The 13,597-nt window shown below is 46.0% G+C and overlaps 1 protein-coding gene across 1 annotated transcript in view; it reads left to right on the top strand.

Annotated features, from left to right (window-relative positions):
• The first annotated feature begins 10,184 nt into the window (after positions 1–10,184).
• The window catches only part of CAT (catalase), a 42,058-nt gene continuing 38,645 nt past the window's right edge, over positions 10,185–13,597 (top strand). Inside the window, exon 1 of the mRNA XM_004708283.2 lies at positions 10,185–10,288. Within this exon, the coding sequence (XP_004708340.1) occupies positions 10,223–10,288 (66 nt within the window). The 5' untranslated portion in view covers positions 10,185–10,222. The remainder of the gene's footprint in view (positions 10,289–13,597) is intronic.

Below are 13,597 nucleotides of genomic sequence, written 5' to 3'. Positions count from 1 at the left end.
TGCACATTGTATTTATATAATATTTGTACATAGTAGTATTGCATGTTCTCTCTCTTATTTAAAGGTCAACTTTTAGCTTAGGTCTAGATAAAATTGGAATAGACAAGAAATTGACTAAAATATTACCAATAATTATGTTAGGATGCTGGGATTTGCTTATTTGGGGGGTTACATTTATATGATTTTTCTCTATTTTCTGAACTACTTGAAATAAATGTTTATGGAGATCCCCTTGCAGAGGGGTCTCGGGGAGGAGATGAGCCAGTCAGGGTGCGATGTAATAACGATGAAAAATACAACTTTCCTCTAGTTCCTAAATGTTTCCTCCCCACTCCCACTACCATGACTCGAATTCTACCTTGCAAGTCTGGCTAGACCAGAGGATATACACTGGTATATATAGGAATGGAAAATACAGGGAATCCAGGGTGGATGAGCCCTACAGGACCAGTGGTGAGAGTGGCGAAACAGGGAGGGTAGAGGGAGAGTGGGTAGGAAAGAGGGAATGATTACAAGGACCTATATGTGACCTCTCCCCTGGGGGACTGACAACAGAAAAGTGGGTGAAGGGAGACGTCGGACAGGGCAAGATATGACAAAACAACAATTTATAAACTATCAAGGGCTCATGAGGGAGGGGGGAGCGGGAAGGGAGGGGAAAAATGAGGACCTAATGTCGGGGGTTTAAGTGGAGAGGAAATGTTTTGAGAATGATGAGGGCAATGAATGTACAAATGCGCTTTACACAATTGATGTATGTATGGATTGTGATAAGAGTTGTATGAAGCCCTAATAAAATGATTAAAAAAAAAAAAGAACTAGAGTAATGTTGTGTGTGTTGTTGGTGCTATACTGCACCCTGGCTGGCTTGTCTCTTCCTTGTGACCTTTCTGTGAGGGATGTCCAACTGTCTACAGATGGGCTTTGGGCCTCCACTCTAAACACTCATTTGCCTCAATATGATTGTTTGTTTTGTTTTGTTTCTTCTGGTGCTAGATGGACGCTTGTTTAACTTCAAGCATCAAAGGCTTTTTTTTTTCCCCCAGCAAAGGCTTTTTCTTTTTGTGTTCTGGAATGTATTTAGAGAGTCCCTGCGTGGCACAAGCAGTTCAATCGCTTGGCTGCTAATGAGAAAGTTGCTTTGAGTCCACCTCAGAAGGAAGGTGTGCGATGCTCTTCTGAAAAGCAGCGATTGGAAATGCTATCCAGCACGGCCTGGCTCTGCCCTGCCCGGGGCCACCATGAGTCAGAGTTGACTCAGTGGGAACTGGCAGGGATGTTTACGCTTTTGGGGTAAACATTAACTTGGATATAATGTTAAAATCATAAAAAGTTATAGGAGCACTGTAAAGAACTTCAGTTTAACCTTGTGGATTCAGTGGTTGTTTACTTTTTGCTCCATTTACTCTATCATGTGGCTGCCTTCTCTTTAGAGATATCTGTGTGTCTATATGCAAATATCATATATATATATAATTTGTTAGGTTCTGATTCAGCAACCTAATGCACGACAGAATGAAACACTGCACCGTCCTGTGCCACCCTCACAATTGTTCCTATGACTGAGCCGACTGATGCAGCCACTGCGTCAATCCCTCTGATCGAGGGCCTCCCTCTATTTCACCGCCCCTCCACTTTACCAAACATGATGTCCTTCTCCAGGGACTCATCTTTCCTCACAATATGTCTAAGACATGTAAGACCAAGTCTTGCCATCCTTGCCTCTAAGGAGCAGTCTGACCTTACTTCTTCCGATATAGATGGGTTTGTCCTTTTAGCTGTCCATGAAACTTTCAGTATTCTTCTCCAGCGCTACAATTCAAATGCACTCTTCTTTACACAGTCCAGCTTTTCTGATGATTTGCTCAGCATACAGACGGAACCAGTATGGTGAGAGGATACAACCCGACACACACCTGTCCTGATGGTAAACCATGCAGTGTGCCTTTGTTCTGTCACCCGAGTGCCTCTTGATCCACGTGCAAGTTCCAAATGAGCACAATGAAGTTTTGTGGGAGTCCCATTCTTCTCAAGGTTATCTCACCATTAATTATGTTCCACGCGGTCGAATGCCTTTTCCTAGTCAATGAAACACAAGCAACCATCTTTCTGGTATTCTCTGTTTTGAGCCAAGATCCATCTGACATCGGCAATGCTATCCCTTGTTCCACATCCTCTCCTGAATCAGCCTGAATGTCTGTTTGTTCCCTGTCATTGTGCTGTTGGATGATCTTAAGTAAAACTTTTCGTATACATTATATATTCTGTAATGTATATGAAAAGGGGTTCTTATCAAGTTCTTTCTTTAATCACTCAAAGCAAGTTGTTTTCTACTCTGCTCATTTGTAATTCAGCTTATCTTTGATACCAGCTCCCTCATTGATTCGACTGCTTACTTACTCGACAATGGCTTACTGTAACACTTAAGTGCCATGATACTGTAGATGCTGCAGATAAGCAGAACCAGTCAAGCAAAAGCCCCATCAGCCCTATCTTCCTGGAGCTTCCCCTCCAGTCAAAGGGAGTGACGATCAACAAAACAAGTTGGTTGTACATCCCCTTCCTATAATGTGTATGCCTATTGTACTGCCCCTTCCTGTGATGGGTGGTTACCTGTAATTATGCCCCCCCTAAGTAGATATAACCCTTGGTTAGCAATAAACCGGGTCCTGGAGCCTCCCGCCGGGTCTCCACCCCACCTCGCCTCAGCCCACGGTATGCTCGGACCTGGCTGGTAAGATCATGGCCTTCCAGGAGGTGAGCATGCTACTATGAAATGTGTCTGACTCCATTATTTCAATCTCTCTTCTATCTCTCATGCTCTCTAGGACTGTACTATAATCTTTATATGTAATAACTGTACAAGTGTGCCTATCGAGCCTGTGGTAAGTGGTGGGAGGCTGGCACCCCCTCCAACCACAGGTATTAAGAGTGAAGGGGTGGAGTCTAGCCTGTCAATCAGGCTACAGCCTGATGATGCCTCCTGTGGGCATGTCCTTTTCATGAGGATTCTGGGAACTTCCGCTCTTTCTCTCTGTGCTTTCACCCCCCTGGTGATAAGGCAGGTGGAGTCATTTTTAGGAGGCTGGCAAAAGTCCAGAATGAGGTTTGTCATCATTTGAGATAGTTACAGTTTATTGTGCTAACCTGACCGATAAACACATGTGGGATTAATTGAAGGCCAGAGAGATAAATGGCTCAGTGAGCCTCGCCTTTCTAGTTCTCAGGTCTCTTGCTCTCTGATGGTCGTACCAGGGTGCAGATGCCTTAGCCAGTTCCCTGCTTCAGCTGGCAAGGCTCACTTCCTGAGACGTCCCTGAGGAGAAGCCACATGGACCTACTCTGATGCAGCCCTGGGTGCTGGAGCAGCCATGTGGAGACCCCTGTCAGTGCTGAGATACTTACACACTCACTGATTCAGCTTTCCTCCTACAGTGTCATTGTGTGTGTTTTGTGAGATGGAGGAGGACTTCGTAGATCAGTGTCTGACATAGGGGCTAATGTTGGACTTATGGGCTTGGACAGCACTGGGTTGGGATGCTTTCTTATTGTACACTTAGCCTTTATACAAAACTCTCTCTTATATATCTAGATATGAGTTTCTGTGGATTTGTTTCTCTAGTCTACCCAGATTAACACATCATCAATCAATATTTTACCTTTTTTTAACTGAGAAAACCACTTATATACTTCTGTTTTTCCCATAGCACTGTCCTTGTAAGCTATGTTCACTATCACAAGTTTCTGTGGCATTTTTCCCAAGCAGTAAGCAAAATTTCACAGCCTCACGCTGTTATCTTAAATCAGCCATCACAAGAAATGAGGTTCGAGTGAAACTGCTTTGTGAAAAAATTCATTGTGACCAGAGAGAACCTTCCCAAGGCTATGCCACTGGGTGCACTAACTCAGAGCGAGTTGCTTGATGCTTGGCTAGCGAGTTGCTTGATGCATGGCTAGCGGGGAAAATGTGCACTACAAAAGCTCTGCTCGGCCCACACAATTCCTGTTTTTGGTACCCCTCACATAGTTTGATAGATTTTTAACTTTTTCTGTATTTCCTATAAACTATTTATTTGATCTAAGTTTAGCTTTCTTAGATTCTTTAAAATTTCTACATTTTGATTGACTTAAATAAAGCTGGTTATTAAGTTGATTTTTAACTCATAGCGAGGGGCCTCAGGGGTAGAGCAGAAACTGCTCCCTGGGGTTCTGAGGTTGCGAAATTCAAACAGAAACAAACTGCTTTCTTTCTTTTTCCCCTTTTTTGTTGCTGGAACTGGTCAGCAGCTCAGATCTTGACTCACTCTGACCCTTGCCTAGTTAGAATTTTCTAAAATTAACCCTTTCACATGTATAGCTGAACCAGTTCAGGCTGAGCAGAATGGGAAAACTTTGTTATGAGGGTCAGACAAACTTTCAATACTTGACAACGTGCAAACAGAGTGCCGGGAAGACTCAACATACTGCCGTCAATTCTGACTTGGAGGGATTCGGAATATAGTAGATAGGCCCTGTTGGACTTCTGAGATGGTCAAACTTTATGAGAACAGAAAGCCTCAGGAGTGGTTGGTGGGTTTGAACGTCTGACCTTTTGGTTAGTGGCTCAATGTGTTGGCTACTATGCCATCAGGGCTCCTTTGAAAAACACTGAAAAATAAGTTTGAGCTAGGCAATCCCAGTATTTAAACATGACTGGTTTACACAGACCACAGAGCCCTGATGGTGTGGTGGTTTACACCTTGGGCTGCTAGCATGAAGGTCAGCCGTTCGAACCCACCAACAGCTGCTTGGGAGAATGATGAGGGTCTCTGCTCCTGTAATGATTGACAGCCTTGGAAACTCACAGGGAGAGTTCTACTCTATGCAATGGGGTCACTTTGAGTCAGAGTGGCCTTGATGGCAGGGAGTTGTACGGGACTACAGCCAAGAGGAGGTCAGGTAAGGAAAGGGAGTCCAAAGCCAGTCAACCTCAGACAGAGATAAAGTTACTTCCAATTGTAAAGGTTTACTCCAGTCCTATGCAAAGCATCACAATACGATCACTAATTATTATTGAGATAGACATTTAAGAAAAATGGGAGGTGTTTCTTTAGGTTCCTGTGTTAACAGGGTGGATTGTATAATAGAGTCATCTATTCATCCTTGACAACTCCCTCAGCTGATACTCCCTTGAGGAAGCCTCACCTGGACCCTCAAGTTCAGGTGAGGCACTGCGCTTCTCAGGTATTCCTACACTAGTGTCCTCCCCCTCAGATCTCTCTTTACACGGCATTGCTTACTGCTTGCTTACACTTCCCTACTCTCAGAGCCCAACACATAGAGTGCCCAGGACATAGCAGACATTCAATAATAATAATAAAAAATCAAACCCACTATCATCAAGGTGACCATTCATAGCAACCATAGAGAGGAGAACTTCCCCATGGGTTTCCAAGGTTGTGATCTTTATGGACGTAAACAGACATCTTTCTCCCACGAAGTCACTGGTGGGTTTGAACCGCAGCTAAATGCATTCGACATTGAATGCGTCCTGCGAGATGGTGGTGATGGTGTTCTCCGTCTCGAAGAAGCAATTGAAAACGCACCTTGTAAACACCTAGGATCCAAATCCTCACCAAGCTTTACGCTTAATTTCTAATCCACACTCTCAGAACCAGTGAAAGTATAAACTGGTTCAAGTGTTGCAGAGAACAATTGAAAATACATAACAAGTTCCTGCAAATGTAAAATACAGTGAAAAATGAATTCCGGAACTAGAGTGTAACTAAAGGAACCCAAAGGGAATGAATACTGCTTAGGAGAAACATGTAAATGTTCCCCAGAAGGGAATATGTAGATAAAGTAAGGCAGTCCTCTGATGGCAAATGATTCAGCTGCGTATGCAGTCACACTCCGGCAGACTGGTTAATGACCAGAGGAAAAGGACAGAGAATTACAAGGAAGCTTCAAAAAGTGTGTAGAAAAATGGAAGGCAAGGGTAATGACATTTATAATGACATTATAAAGATCATGACACACACTTTTTGACACTCCTGTAGGATTTTAAAATCTTATGTCCTACACTATTTCCAAGTCTCCAATACTAAGCATTCATTACTCTTAAAATCAGGGGCAAATGTTAAGGGTGAAACAAATCTCAAATTCTTGTTCCTGTGTTTCTCACCTTTCTCTCAACCACCCAGGCCAATCACCTGGGCTGAGGGGCAGTCAGGAGATGCACAGCTATTTTTTCTTGGGATGGTCCCAATATTACAGACCCCACGGGCCATCTGGACGACCACCACTGATGTAATTATTCTTACCAAAACGGGAAAGCAAAAGACGCAAGAGTAGGCCGCATGTGCCACTACTGCATCTAAAATCACTGTTCCTTTTTCACTGCCAATTCCACTTTCTTCTCTGGCGGCTCAGCCTGGTGACAGAAGGCTGAAATCACGGTGCTTGTGGTGGCCGTGGGTGCCCCTCCCTCGGGGCAACTGCTGCTTCCAACCCCAACACAGCTCTCCTCTTTCTGATTGGGTTCCTCCCTTTTCTTTTTCCTCTCTCCCCAAGCCAGCACTGACCTCACAAACCCTTGGGGAGGAGACTGGAATGAAAATATGTAGACTGTTCTCGGATGGTAGGTGCAGCCCGAGCGGAATTACCTTTGGCGTGTATTGCTCTGTGGTCTTCCCTCGTCCCTTCCTCCAGTAGAAGACATCGACTCAGTTCCTTCCATTCTGCGCTTGGAATTGCCGGTGACAGACGGCTGCTTTTTAATGATTTCTAGTTGAATGCCCACGCTTCTCCCTTGAACACTTGCTAGATGGCCTGCCTAGAAGTTGGGTTTGGGTTTGCTGCGGTCAGGATTATTGGCGTGATGCTTTGTGCCGGTACACTTTATTTGGCGGCCTTCTGTGCAGAGCACAGCATTTTCTAAATCATCACCTGTGCAATAACAAACAACTTCCACAAAACCCGCCTGCATTTTCCACGTGTAAAAACATCAGTCCCGGCGACCACATTTGCTTCCTAGGCCAATCACTGGGGATTAATTTTAGCAGTCAAATAGATTGGGTTTCAAGCATTTAAAAAAGAGGACTGACTTTTTTAAGTGTTTTCATGGAAACTATAATTATAGTTATAAAGCCCATAAATAGAATTCTACGTTTGAGGTCTATAGAAATTCTTTGTCATTGCTTGTAAGTAAGGACACACCTTAGTTTAATATACAAGATATGACAAGATCCAAGACCAGTCTGGTTTCTCCATTTCTCTTTCAGGCCTCATAAATCCAAACCCATGATAACAAAGTGAAAAAAACACAGAACAAGGTTCATGCAAAGAATAAAGGTTAACGCCTGACGTCAGGTCTCTTTATTTATTCCAACGGCGTTTACTTTAGTGAAGAAAATGATTTGTCTCATCCTTTCAATGTTCAACAAATCACAGGCTCCGGAGATGAACAGCAAGGGAAAATGAACAGACAGAGCTAGGATCCTGGCACTCTCTCTTAATAAAGAGCCCTGGTGGTATAGAGGGTTACATGTTGGGTTGCTAACCACAAAGTCAGCAGTTCAAACCTAACAGCTGCTCCTTGGGAGGAAGATGAGGCTTTCTGCTCTCATAAAGATTTGTAGTCTCAGAAATCCAAAGGGGATGTTCTACTCTATCTTATAGGGATGAGTCAGAACTGACTCAATGGCTTTTATGGGCAAATATATTTAATCTTTCTGTGCCTTGGTTGAGGAACCCTGATGACATAGTGGTTACGAGTTGGGCTGCGATCCTCAAGGTTGGCAGTTCAAAACCACTAAACTCTGTGACAAGAAACAGGGATGTTGCTGTTTTTTTAAAAAAAACAATGATTACAGGAAGAGATTAACAGGTTTATTATCATGTGCCCTTATTTATCTAAATTAGGGTGATGCTTCTTTATCTGGCTTTACCAGACCACCACCCCTGAGGCCTCTAGCCGCAGGGGGATGTCTGGGCACTTACCTTTTTAAAAATAGTTTTATTGGCATATCATTCACATACCATAAAATCAATCACATCTAGAAGAGTTGTACAATATGTAAATATATTTATATACAATGATAGGGAAATAGATCTATGTACATATATTTATATGTTAAGTATTAAGGTAGTAGACGGACATTGGGCCTCTACTCAAGTATTCCCTTGGTGCAAGAACATTTTGTTCTAATAACCTGGCATTCCGTGATGCTCACCTTCCTGACACTATCGCTGAAGACAATACACATTGATAGTGGCATTAGTCTAGCCAATAATACAGAAATTACAACACTGCCGAGAAAAGGAAATTATACAAGTATAGGGCCAAAATACATGAACTATTGATGTGTACAGATTAAACTCTTAAGTGACTGGACACTACACAAAGGAACCCCAAACCCTTCTTGAGCCTCTCTCACTCCATCTCCAAAACACTCAGCTTCTCAGGGATAGGTGAAGGTCAATGGCAGTGGTAAGGATGTCTGTGTTATCTCCTTAATAAAATGGGTCCGTGGCAGCATCAACCCATCATGTATGAAGAAGCATACAATGTGTTGACTGGCGAAGCATCCTCTTGGGCTTCTGATAGGCTCTCTTTTAGAAAGGCCAGAGAACATAGTGATTTAGGGCTCAGGCTTTGAAAACAGAAGACCAAGGATCTGGTCCCTAAATGAGGTGGCCCAGTCCTGCCACCTCTCGTAAACTTTAGACTCTTCACCTTTCAACTAAGGAATCATAGAACTTTCTTCATGGGGTGGTGGATTACATAGCCCAGCAATCATCTGTCTACACATAACACGCTCACTAAAGGGCAACTGCTAAACCAAAATCGGACCTTACAAAGGCTCAACTTACTTACTATAGATATCTAGGTTATTAAGAATGTGCTATATTCCATTTTTCTGTTATTTTTAAAAAAAATAAATACTTTTTACTGGGGGATCTTACATCTCTTAACACAATCCATACATTCCTCCAACGTGTCAAGCACTTTTGCACATATGCCGCCATCATCATTTTCAAAGCATTCCCTTCCCACTTGAGCCCAATATCAGTTCCCCATTTCCATTTTTCTGTTTTTAAAAAAAAAACAACCACAGGGACCTCCTCCCTGGGGGACGGACAACAGAAAAGTGGGTGAAGGGAGATGTCGGACAGGGCAAGATATGACAAAATAACAATTTATGAACTATCAAGGGCTTATGAGGGATGGGGGAGCGGGGAGGGAGGGGAAAAATGAGGACCTAATGCAGGGGATTTAAGTGGAGAGAGAATGTTTTGAGAATGATGAGGGCAATGGATGTACAAATGCGCTTTGCACAATTGATGTGTGTATGGATTGTGAAAAGAGTTGTATGAGCCCCTAATAAAATGATTTAAAACAAAACAAAACAAAACCAAAAAAACCACAGGGAGTCTTTGAGTAGCACGAAGGATGAAGCTTGACCACCAGCCGAAACACAGGCTGTTTTAACTCCTCCAAGGCACCTGGGAGGACAGGTCTGGGCTTCTATTTGAACGTGACAGTTTAAGAGCCTGGGGTCTCAGCTTAATGGCAACTGGCAATAATCTGTTTATATTTAATTGCAGAATCAGTCTTTGCATTTATTCCAAATTCCATCACTCTTTCAGTGGCAAACATCCTTCTATGAGACTTTGACCAATTTAACATTGCACGACGGAATCCAGGCCAGGATTTCTGGCTTTTAAAAACGGAAGGCATAATGCCCAAGTCCAAAGCCTCACCTTGCGTGGTCTAAGGAAAACTGGCAGGCCACCAGCTGTAGAGTCCCAGCGCTCTGGGGAAGGCTGACAATCCGGGGAAGGGTAGGGTGGGGCGGGGCGAGAGCGTCGAGTCCCCGGACGGGGCGCCCCGCCCTGGTTCCATAATCCTGGAGTTCTGGGGCCCCGCGGTCGGTGCCAGGCTCGGGAGTGGCGGGACTCTTCCACTCTTCCTTTTTTTGCTTCACCCCCTTCCCCATACTTCGCCAGTCCTCCCGCCCTGACGGACGCGCCACCTTCCCTCTCCCGTCCACCACCCGCTCTCCTGGTGGACAGCCAATCCCATGCTGCCTCGCTCTCAGGCGTCCAATCAGGAGGGGGCTTTCCCGAGGGGCGGGCGAGAGGCGGTGCTGATTGGCGGAGCCGCGGAGCTCGGGTACTTTAGCCGCGGGGCTGTGGTCGGGTCCGCGGACTGCGCTTTGGGCGGCTGCGTTCGGACACCATGGCGGACGGCCGGGACCCAGCCAGCGACCAGATGAAGCTGTGGAAGGAGCAGCGGTCCGCGCAGGTAAGCCCGGACCTCCCCGCGGCTCGCGGGGCTGCGAATAACGGCCCGGCTGGCCCCGCCCGGAGGCGTCCGCAGGGCCGTGCGGTGGCTCGCGGGGCGCAGGGGGGCGACTTTCGATTGGGAAGGCCTGTGACATCGGCCGGGAGACGGGGAGAGGGCTCCCGGGAATGTCGTCGCTCGCTGGGCTCGCAGGTGGCACGGTTGCCAACTGGGACAGAGGTCACCGTTTGAGGGCGGACTGGAGGCGCCCGCGAAAGAGGCGGGCAGAGCTCCAGCTGCAAGGAAGGAAGGAGAGGGGGGATGGGGGAAGTGGGGAGCTCCAGCCCAGACCGTTGCTAAAGCTTTCCTATTTTGTGGGGTGCCGAAGGCCACGACTTTATTTTCTCATCACCGAGCCCAGCGAAGGATGAGGACGCCGTTCACGTTCATTATTTCATTTGCTTTTCCCAAACGATCACTCAGACCTACCATTTTCCAGCTAGGGATTCAGCGCTGCATTTATTCCACGGGTTTCTCTGAGAACCAGCATGTGCCAGGTACTGAGTTAGGGCAAGTTGTACAAAGTCGGATGAAGCAAGAACAACGTTCTGGAGGAGCTCAAAGCCGACTGGTAAACAGATGATTATCATGCAGGAGGACTCTAATGTAGGTTGTGTGGAGAGTGTGAAGGGAGGGACAGACCTGGTTGGAAGGCTTCCCAAAGGAGGTGACATCTGTGAACATGAGATAAAGGTGAGGGATTTCAGCCCAGTGGTGGAGGTAGGGGTCGTGGTGTCTAAAAAGACACTCACTCCTGAGGTCGTTACATTAGATAAGCGCCCATCTGGCTTGAGTCCTCATTTGGAGACTTGGCACAGAGAGTAAGGGCCGTTCCCAACCCACAGGGCCACTTGTTCACGGCAGAGAGAGGACTAGAATGGTATTTATCTTGTTGAGTGCTCTTTCAGTCCTGTTCATGTTTGTTGTTCCAATCCAGTCAATTCTGACTCATGGGGTCGTCCTAGGTGCCCCCGAGTGGTTTCAAACAACCAACCTTCCAGCTCGAAGTCCAGTGCTTAACCGCTCCAATTGCTGTGGGGTAGATTCTGACTCTTGTATAGACAGAGTAGAACTTTTGGCTGAGTGGTTACCACAGCATCACGGGGGCTCCTCCCAGTGTCTCCACTGCTTCTTTACTGGGGTACAATGCTACAGTGCTGTGTACTACCTTAGTGGGTCGCTATGTGTTAAAATGGACTCCATGGCTTGAGCTAGTGGAGTTAGTTTCCCAGAAGACTGCCATCTCTCCTCACTTTGCTTGTCTCTGACTATATGCCCTAGGACAACTGGATTGTATCACGCAGTTCTTAAAGTAAATCGGAGAAATGGCAGCGTTGGGGACCCGTAGCTAGTTAAGGCAGAGTGAGGATTAGAACTCAGTGTCCTGGAGCCCGAGTCTTTCCATACTCAGTCGTTGTTAGGTCCTGGCTCACACGGATGTTTTCATGAATCCTTCATGAATTGAGAAACACGACAATATACTGAGGTTTTCCTAAAACAAAATGTATTCCTTTTTAAGTAGGACTCTATTTCATTCTTGGACTAGCTTGCCTTCTCATTGCTTGGGTGAATCATTAACGATTGTTGTTGTTCTCTTCGATTATTGCCTGGATTCTGTGCCCAGACAGACGTTGGAGGGTAACAAAGCAGCATGTGATCACTAATGCCCAGCCATTCAGAGCTGGTAGCCCAGATTAAGGGCACCTCCTCTAGCCACAGGTGTGAGAGTGGGAACTACATTCCCAGCGACCACAGGCTGGGGGGCTCTTCTCCAGAAGTCTCCCATGGCCACAATGCCTCAGTCACTCCTTTTCCACACACCTCTCTCAGCACCTGCCACCTGCCAAACAGGTAGAGGTGGTTGGTGTTTTGGGGTCATCTCTGGCACCACTGCCACGCGGAGCCCACCGGCGTTCTTCCTCCTGTTCTGCACCTCCCTCGAGGCCTCTTCTGCAGGAGCTGGAGGGGTTGGATGGAGACTCAACCATCTTGTCCCTTGGCTGTTGTTCAAACTCATTCTGTGCCAGCCTTTTATCTACTAAGTAAAGTTCAACCTCGTGAGCCTGTCACATGAGGCCTCCCTTCCTGCCATCAACGGCCACCACAGGCCAGTTACAGAAGGATCCCTGCAGTGAACTTTAGAGCTATGACGCCCCCTTAAAAAAATACTGTGTTTGTCCTGAAAAGTGTCCATTTGACAACTGCTGGGCGAGTTGTTCAGTGAGAGGAAGTTACATTTTCCACCCTGGGTCAGCATTCTTAGTAAATGCATTTTGGTGGGTCTGGCCGTTCTGTGAGGCTTGACAAATACATGCACCTGTGACTCCCAGCCCTCTGTCTGGAAGTGGAACGTTGACAGCTCTCCGGGAAGTCCTCCTGTGAGGTTTCCCTGCAGCCGGTGTCACTTCCCCTCAGGAAACCATTGCTAGGACTCCACCCCTATTGATGGATGTACTTCTTGTGAAAGACTTCTTTCAGTAGACCAAGAAAAAACCCGAACAAACCAAAACAGCAGTCATGCTGTTGCTTGCTGGCAACAGTTTGCTCTGTTTTAGTGAAGAGTTAGATTCAGTAGTGTGACTCTTATCACCGTTTGTTTATCCTGTGACCAGACACCTGAGCTAGATCCAGTTTTGGATTATGAAAATTCCTATCCATGCCTTTCTGTGCACCTAGGCTTTGTTTCTCTTAGGAAGCACCTAGGAGTGGAATCGCTAGCTTTCACGGTGTAGGAATGTTTGAGAACCGCCAAGCCGTTTTTCTAAAGTGAACGTGCTGCTCCACCCATCCATCAGCTGTGCGTGGCGCTCGCTCTCCACACACTGCCAGCTCTGGGCTGGCCAGGCTCTCCCTTCAGCCCTTCTGGTGGGTATGCAGTGGCGTCCTATTGTTGCTCTGGTGTCCAAAGACGCCGAGCATCTTTTCACGGGCCCGTTGGCCATATTCATACATGTTTCCTTGTCATATCTGTTGATACCTTTTATAAAAAACGTATCTGTTCAAATCTTTTATGGTTGATTTGTAGTCCATGTATGACATTAAACCGTGTGTGAGCTGATTGCTATAATAATAGATCCCCAAAGGTACCATGGGCTAACACATTAGGAATCTGGTTTCCTTACACGCTGGGCCCAAGTTCAGTGACATTGTAGAAGAGGAGGGAAAAGCTCTTTGTTCCCTACAGCTATTCCGAAACCCTCCATGGTCAACGTGAGGCTTTTAAGCCTTGCTCGTCACCCACCATCTAACCACCGTCTCACCTGTGCTTCT

Source organism: Echinops telfairi, unplaced genomic scaffold (genome assembly GCF_000313985.2).
Source record: "Echinops telfairi isolate 266 unplaced genomic scaffold, ASM31398v2 ScPeMD7_60;HRSCAF=208, whole genome shotgun sequence".
In the NCBI taxonomy this organism is placed as follows: Eukaryota; Metazoa; Chordata; class Mammalia; order Afrosoricida; family Tenrecidae; genus Echinops; species Echinops telfairi.
Note: the sequence above shows the minus strand (reverse complement) of the source record. Positions and strands in the feature narration are given on the sequence as shown.